This window comes from Oncorhynchus mykiss, chromosome 19 (genome assembly GCF_057628025.1).
Source record: "Oncorhynchus mykiss isolate SJ-2025 chromosome 19, ASM5762802v1, whole genome shotgun sequence".
Classification (NCBI taxonomy): Eukaryota; Metazoa; Chordata; class Actinopteri; order Salmoniformes; family Salmonidae; genus Oncorhynchus; species Oncorhynchus mykiss.
The window spans coordinates 10,530,001-10,538,768 of NC_143040.1; the positions used below are offsets into that span (position 1 = coordinate 10,530,001).

The 8,768-nt window shown below is 50.8% G+C and overlaps 1 protein-coding gene across 4 annotated transcripts in view; it reads right to left on the reverse strand.

Annotated features, from left to right (window-relative positions):
• The window catches only part of LOC110513050 (protocadherin-10), a 41,044-nt gene extending 33,008 nt beyond the window's left edge, over positions 1-8,036 (reverse strand). For 2 of the 4 annotated variants that reach the window (XM_090209541.1, XM_090209539.1), the window contains exon 1: positions 4,793-8,008. In XM_090209541.1, the coding sequence (XP_090065667.1) occupies positions 4,793-7,351 (2,559 nt within the window). In that variant the 5' untranslated portion in view covers positions 7,352-8,008. Of the gene's footprint in view, positions 1-4,792 lie in introns of all 4 variants that reach the window. The other 2 variants (XM_090209540.1, XM_090209542.1) reach the window with 2 other exon arrangements.
• Positions 8,037-8,768: the final 732 nt, after the last annotated feature.

The window sequence follows — 8,768 nt, forward strand, 5'->3', positions numbered from 1 at the left end:
ACTCAACACTGACTGACTGGTTCACTAACTGGCTGACTGGCTGGTTGACTGGCTCTCTCACTCAACACTGACTGACTGGCAGACTAACTGGCTGACTGGCTGGTTGGTTGACTGGTTAGCTGACTGACTGGTTCACTGGCTCTCTCACTCAACACTGACTGACTGGCAGACTAACTGGCTGACTGGCTGGTTGGTTGACTGAGTAGCTGACTGACTGGTTCACTGGCTCTCTCACTCAACACTGACTGACTGGCAGACTAACTGGCTGACTGGCTGGTTGGTTGACTGAGTAGCTGACTGACTGGTTCACTGGCTCTCTCACTCAACACTGACTGACTGGCAGACTAACTGGCTGACTGGCTGGTTGGTTGACTGGTTAGCTGACTGACTGGTTCACTGGCTCTCTCACTCAACACTGACTGACTGGCAGACTAACTGGCTGACTGGCTGGTTGGTTGACTGAGTAGCTGACTGACTGGTTCACTGGCTCTCTCACTCAACACTGACTGACTGGCAGACTAACTGGCTGACTGGCTGGTTGGTTGACTGAGTAGCTGACTGACTGGTTCACTGGCTCTCTCACTCAACACTGACTGACTGGCAGACTAACTGGCTGACTGGCTGGTTGGTTGACTGAGTAGCTGACTGGCTGGTTGACTGGCTCTCTCACTCAACACTGACTGACTGGCAGACTAACTGGCTGACTGGCTGGTTGGTTGACTGAGTAGCTGACTGACTGGTTCACTGGCTCTCTCACTCAACACTGACTGACTGGCAGACTAACTGGCTGACTGGCTGGTTGGTTGACTGAGTAGCTGACTGACTGGTTCACTGGCTCGCTCACTCAACACTGACTGACTGGCAGACTAACTGGCTGACTGGCTGGTTGGTTGACCGAGTAGCTGACTGACTGGTTCACTGGCTCTCTCACTCAACACTGACTGACTGGTAGACTAACTGGCTGACTGGCTGGTTGGTTGACTGGTTAGCTGACTGACTGGTTCACTGGCTCTCTCACTCAACACTGACTGACTGGCAGACTAACTGGCTGACTGGCTGGTTGGTTGACTGGTTAGCTGACTGACTGGTTCACTGGCTCTCTCACTCAACACTGACTGACTGGCAGACTAACTGGCTGACTGGCTGGTTGACTGGCTCTCTCACTCAACACTGACTGACTGGCAGACTAACTGGCTGACTGGCTGGTTGGTTGACTGGTTAGCTGACTGACTGGTTCACTGGCTCTCTCACTCAACACTGACTGACTGGCAGACTAACTGGCTGACTGGCTGGTTGACTGGCTCTCTCACTCAACACTGACTGACTGGCAGACTAACTGGCTGACTGGCTGGTTGGTTGACTGGTTAGCTGACTGACTGGTTCACTGGCTCTCTCACTCAACACTGACTGACTGGCAGACTAACTGGCTGACTGGCTGGTTGACTGGCTCTCTCACTCAACACTGACTGACTGGCAGACTAACTGGCTGACTGGCTGGTTGGTTGACTGGTTAGCTGACTGACTGGTTCACTGGCTCTCTCACTCAACACTGACTGACTGGCAGACTAACTGGCTGACTGGCTGGTTGACTGGCTCTCTCACTCAACACTGACTGACTGGCAGACTAACTGGCTGACTGGCTGGTTGGTTGACTGAGTAGCTGACTGACTGGTTCACTGGCTCTCTCACTCAACACTGACTGACTGGCAGACTAACTGGCTGACTGGCTGGTTGACTGGCTCTCTCACTCAACACTGACTGACTGGCAGACTAACTGGCTGACTGGCTGGTTGGTTGACTGAGTAGCTGACTGGCTGGTTGACTGGCTCTCTCACTCAACACTGACTGACTGGCAGACTAACTGGCTGACTGGCTGGTTGGTTGACTGAGTAACTGACTGGCTGGTTCACTGGCTCTCTCACTCAACACTGACTGACTGGTTCACTAACTGACTGGTTCATTGACTGACTGACTGACTGACTGGTTCACTGGCTCTCTCACTCAACACTGACTGACTGGCAGACTAACTGGCTGACTGGCTGGTTGGTTGACTGGTTAGCTGACTGACTGGTTCACTGGCTCTCTCACTCAACACTGACTGACTGGCAGACTAACTGGCTGACTGGCTGGTTGGTTGACTGGTTAGCTGACTGACTGGTTCACTGGCTCTCTCACTCAACACTGACTGACTGGCAGACTAACTGGCTGACTGGCTGGTTGGTTGACTGGTTAGCTGACTGACTGGTTCACTGGCTCTCTCACTCAACACTGACTGACTGGCAGACTAACTGGCTGACTGGCTGGTTGGTTGACTGAGTAGCTGACTGACTGGTTCACTGGCTCTCTCACTCAACACTGACTGACTGGCAGACTAACTGGCTGACTGGCTGGTTGGTTGACTGAGTAGCTGACTGACTGGTTCACTGGCTCTCTCACTCAACACTGACTGACTGGCAGACTAACTGGCTGACTGGCTGGTTGGTTGACTGGTTAGCTGACTGACTGGTTCACTGGCTCTCTCACTCAACACTGACTGACTGGCAGACTAACTGGCTGACTGGCTGGTTGGTTGACTGAGTAACTGACTGGCTGGTTCACTGGCTCTCTCACTCAACACTGACTGACTGGTTCACTAACTGACTGGTTCATTGACTGACTGACTGACTGACTGGTTCACTGGCTCTCTCACTCAACACTGACTGACTGGCAGACTAACTGGCTGACTGGCTGGTTGGTTGACTGGTTAGCTGACTGACTGGTTCACTGGCTCTCTCACTCAACACTGACTGACTGGCAGACTAACTGGCTGACTGGCTGGTTGGTTGACTGGTTAGCTGACTGACTGGTTCACTGGCTCTCTCACTCAACACTGACTGACTGGCAGACTAACTGGCTGACTGGCTGGTTGGTTGACTGAGTAGCTGACTGGCTGGTTGACTGGTTAGCTGACTGACTGGTTCACTGACTGACTGGTTCACTAACTGACTGGTTCATTGACTGACTGACTGGTTCACCGGCTGGTTGACTGACTGGCTGGCTGATTGGTTGACTGGCTGGCTGACTGACTTGCTGGTCCTCTCTATACAGTCTCAGTTTTCAACCACACAGTCACCTAAATATGCACATCATGCACATCGTCATGCACATCGGCAGAAATTGAAAATCATTCTAGTTAATTATGGATATAAGAAGGTGTATGCATGTATTATGTCTTCTGTTTTTATACATAACACACACTGACTGACTGACTGACTGACTGTTTCAATGACTGGCTGACTGACTGTTTCAATGACTGACTGACTGACTATTTCAATGACTGGCTGACTGACTGTTTCAATTACTGACTGACTGTTTCAATGACTGGCTGACTGACTGTTTTAATGACTGACTGACTGTTTCAATGACTGGCTGACTGACTGTTTCAATTACTGACTGACTGACTGTTTCAATGACTGGCTGACTGACTGACTGGCTGTTTCAATGACTGACTGACTGGTTCAATGACTGGCTGACTGACTGACTGACTGACTGTTTCAATGACTGACTGACTGGTTCAATGGCTGACTGACTGACTGTTTCAATGACTGACTGACTGGTTCAATGACTGGCTGACTGACTGACTGACTGTTTCAATGACTGACTGACTGGTCCAATGGCTGACTGGCTGACTGGTCCAATGGCTGACTGGCTGGTTCACTGACTGACTGACTGACTGTTTCAATGACTGACTGACTGACTGACTGGTTCAATGACTGACTGGCTGGTTCACTGCGTGACAGGTTCACTGGCTGACTGACCGATTCACTTACTGACTGACTGACTGGTTCACTGGGTGACTGACTGGTTCATTGGCTGACTGTTTCACTGGCTGACTGTTTCACTGGCTGACTGTTTCACTGACTGGCTGACTGTTTCACTGACTGACTGACTGTTTCACTGACTGACTGACTGGTTCACTGGCTGACTGACTGGTTCACTGGCTGACTGACTGGTTCACTGGCTGACTGGCTGGTACTCTCTCCAGCCACAGTCGACATAATAACCACACTGACTCTGCAGCTCACCCCAGCCCCTTGGAAGCACACAAGAGGGACATCATGTAGGCTTCATTTGCTCTGAGAGGCACTCCTGGCCCAAACTCAATATAAATGTCATCAATTCTGAGTAGGAGACATGTCTTGTATGTTTTCATGCAGCTAGAAAATGACTACATGGAAGAGGCACCTGTGCCTTCAGATTCTATTGGTAGGCTGTGCTCTATACATCTGTAGACAGATGTACCATCTATCCTATCACCGGATTAGTCAGTTAAATATATATATTGGGGTTGAACCTCGACAAGTGACCTCAACACTGTAGACCAATAATACAACATCTTTATGATATGACGTGTTATTGTATAATCCGCCTCATTAAAGCATTATAGACTGACTGCCAGGGGCGCGCTGAAAGGTGTATTGATTGTCCTTTCATAAATGGCGTGGAGGATCACAGCGTAGTTCAAGTCCTCTGGAATCCAAAACACACCTGGCTGTGTTGTTCAATCAAATCAATATTCTCTGGCTCAACACACACTTTAATTAAATACTATTCATTATGTGAAATCCTAACAAAGTTATGCACTTTGTTTCCCCTAAATAAATGTTCACATGACCCATGTATTAGAGATAAAAGGAGTAAAACACAGAGATACACAAACAATCTTTCTTTGTCCCAATAGTCTAATGCACAGCGTGCATTTCAATTACAGACACTCACACACGCACCAATGCTAATAGAAACCAAGCCTTACCTCATTGGAGAGGATGCTCCCGTTCGATAAGATGTCCGGTTGCTGGTCGCTGTACCCGGCCACTATGGCCCCGCAGGGGTTGGTGTGGTCCGTGTCGGTGCTGCGCGAGGGGCTGCATGGTTTGAGGAACATCAGGTCCGTTTTAGCGCTCTCCGGTGTCAGACACACCTGGTAGCAGTAGGAGTTCTGGTTCTGATGATGGGAACCAAACCCACCTCCCATCCCGACGCCGCTGACACCAGACTCCTCCACAGGCACCTGGCCCACAGCGCCCACACCGGTGGAGACGTTGGTACTCTGGACCAGCATGATGTCCGACTTGCTGAGTTTCTTCTGTTTCCTGCCGTGCGCCTGGCGCGAGCAACACGGGCTGCAGCACAGGCAACACTCCCCCGCCATGAGGCACGTGTACAGGTCCAGCTTCTTGTCTTTCTGGCAGCGCACAGCCAGCACGATCATAGCCAGGAGGAAGATGAAGGAGACGGCACCCAAGGCGATGATGAGGATGAGGGTGAGATCCAGAGAGGTCTCTTTGGACTTGGAGGAAGATCCTCCTCGGTCTCCACTCCGTCCATCTATCACACTATCCACCAGGATCACACTCACGCTAGCCGAGGAGGAGAGTGGCGGCTGGCCGTGGTCCCTCACCTCAATCAGCAGGTCGTAGGAGCCCTGTGGGTCGCGCTTGGTGAAGACGCGGCGGGCTGTGCGCAGCTCCCCCGTCCGCCAATCCATGCGGAACATGCCCATCTCGTTGCCACGCAGAATGCTGTAGGAGAGCCGTGCGTTCTCGCCATCATCTGCGTCCATGGCGACAATACGCGTGACCAGGTAGCCCGGCTCGGCGGTGCGTGGCAGGTGTTCTTTGGCGGTGCCGTTCTTACCGATAGGGGCTATCACCGACGGCGCGTTGTCATTCTGGTCCACAATAATGACATTAACGGTGCTGTTGGAGGAGAGCTCTGGGCTCCCGGAGTCTTTGGCCTGCACCATAAAGCTAAACTCTTTCAACTGTTCATAGTCGAATGAACGCAGTGCATAAAGGTAACCAGTGTCCTGGTTGATTGACACATAGGTGTCGACGGACATGCCCTGGATGTCACACTCCAATATGGAGTAGGTAATGAGGGCGTTCGGACCAACGTCAGGGTCCACGGCGCTCACCGCGTGAATAAAAGCACCTGGTACATTATTCTCCGTCACATACACATCGTAAACTGGCTGCGTGAAGCGGGGTGCATTATCGTTCTCGTCGGAAACATGTACCTTGATGGATTTGCTCGTGGCGAGGGAGGGGAGCCCCTGGTCTTTGGCTACAACGGTGATTGTGTACGAGTCTGTGTTTTCTCTGTCTAATATTCCATCCGTTACTATGGTGTAGTAGTTTTTAAATGAAGATTTGAGTTTGAAAGGAACGTCACCCAAAATCTCGCAGCTTACCAGCCCGTTGTCTCCCGAGTCCCGGTCGGTGACGCTGAAGAGGGCTATGACGGTGCCCGGGGCGTCCTGCTCGCTCACAGACTCGGTCACCGTGCTGAAACTGATCTCCGGTGTGTTGTCGTTAACGTCGACCAGTTTGACCATGACTTTGCAGTGCGCGGGCACGGCGTTTGCTCCCAGGTCTTTAGCCTGGACATATATCTGGTGTGTACTACTCTCCTCATAGTCCACTTCCCCAGCCACCTCTATTCTCCCCGTCCTGGCATCGATTTTAAACAGATCCTTTACCCGCGCCGGGTTGTGGTTACTGAATGAATACACTATCTCTCCGTTCTGCCCTTCATCTATATCAGTGGCGTTCAGCTGAATAACCAGAGTGCCCACTGGTGAATTCTCCCGTAGGCTCACAGTGTACACCGACTGGTCGAAGATGGGTGCGTTATCGTTGGAATCCAGGACTTTGACGACCAGGAGCGCGGTGCCCGTTCGTTGTGGCACGCCTCCGTCTACTGCCGTGAGCACGTACCGATGCACTGCCTGCTGCTCCCGGTCTAACGGTTTTTCCAGCACTAACTCCGCAAACTTGTTCCCGTCGCTCTGTGTCTGAACATCCAGGTAAAAATAGTTATTGTTCGTTATGGCGTAGGTGCTGAGCGCGTTAGTCCCGACGTCCGGGTCGAAAGCATTCTCCACCGGGAACCGGGTACCTGGGGTGGCACTTTCCGTTATCTCCACAGTGATGTCTGTCTCAGGGAAAGTGGGGGGGTTGTCGTTGATATCCATCACCTCGATCTCCACGCGGAAAAGCTCGAGCGGGTTCTCCAGAAACACCTCGAGGTGCAGGTTGCACGGTACTGTCTGCCTGCATATCTCCTCCCGGTCTATTTTCTCCTTAACATAAAGATTCCCGTTCTCCAGGTTCACATCCAAGTAAGGGTTCCGCGAGCTGGGCACAGTCTGGAAGCGGCGGGCGAAAAGTTTGGTGATGTCCAACCCCAAATCCTCCGCGATATTCCCAATGACGGTCCCGTGTTCCTGCTCCTCCGGAAGAGAGAAGCGCAGCTGGCACACGGCTCCATCCAGCAAGACCGAGAGAAGGAGCGGGAATAATAAAATCATTTCCACTCCTCTCACTCTTCCTCTCTCAAGTGCACTTGGATATATGTCGTGGGTATTACTCCGATTTCTTACTCGAACAAAGCATTTCCCATCCCAGCTTCGGTTCGCAGGAATAAGGCAGAATCAAAAGCTGCAATAATGAAAATAAAACTACGGCTGCTACCCAAACCCAAATCAGCTATTCCTTCTTTCGCTCTTTGCGTCGTCGTGTCAACCGGAAAGCATTCCTGTATTTGAGTCGTGAGAATCACGGCCATTTGATCCTCTCTTCTTTCAGCAAAAACAATGTATATATTCAGTCCAGGTTTGTGAATTTTGGCCGAAGCGCCAACATCTCAGCAGGCAGAGGGAGGCAAGACGTGTAGACCCTAATACAATCCTCACCCACAGATGGAATTCTCACACGTATCAAGTCCCAACCAAGTGCCATAAAAATGTCAAAACGTTCCTTCAAGAATGCATAACTCCAGAAAGCACCATTCGCCTAAAATCCTAAACTTGAACACGGTTTGCCAACATGTAAATAAACGACAAATTGAACTTTCTCTCTCGCTTTTTCTCTCTCGCTCTATAATCAGTGCGGCTGAGCAGCAAGGAAAGCGGATGATCCTCTCTGCTCCACTCCTGTAAAGCGAGTGAGGGGGAGCGGGGTTGGTTTTGCGCACAGCATCTTTTCCCACCAGCCAATAGTGTCCGCAGATACCCGACGAGGTTACTCCTGATTGGGGCACCGGAATGCCAGCCAGCGCGCACAGTCCCACGGACCTGCCCGGACCCTTCTCTTTACTAACAACACGAGCCATCAAGCGGTGGTGGCGCTCGAGCCACTGCCCCAGCCCCGTGCAAACACGAGCATGAAGCCCCAGTCAACCGACACACCGGACAGAAATAAAATATTTCACATATCCCGTGAATGAAATAGTCAACTAGTGGGCAACGGGTGGAATGTGAATTTGCAAATCCGTCGACGGGTAACGTCTTGGCACAAAGCATCGTTTAAGAAGCATAGGCTCCGGGTACATGATGGCTTTAAGTTAAAAGCGCAGCCAGCGAATTTTGAAAGTGAATATTGTAGAAATCACCTGTTCATCATCGTGATGTGTTGTGTTATTTTCTTCTTCGGTTCAGTTTGATGAATGAACACGAAGGTAATGACTAGAGACTATGCCCAGGCAAGCAACAACAACCCTGTAGGGAAAGATGGAATGAGTGTTTTATTTCAATAGCTGCTGTTTAAAATGAAAGCCTCAGTAGAGTTGTGTGTGTGTGTGTGTGTGTGTGTGTGTGGTATAGACCAAAACAGTCCGTGACCACAGGTAATATAGCGCTCTATTCCAGTGACGCAAATCTCTAATGATTTTCCTTCCGTACTGTCAAGCAAACACTCGAGTGCAATTAAGCACGCACACACGAACAC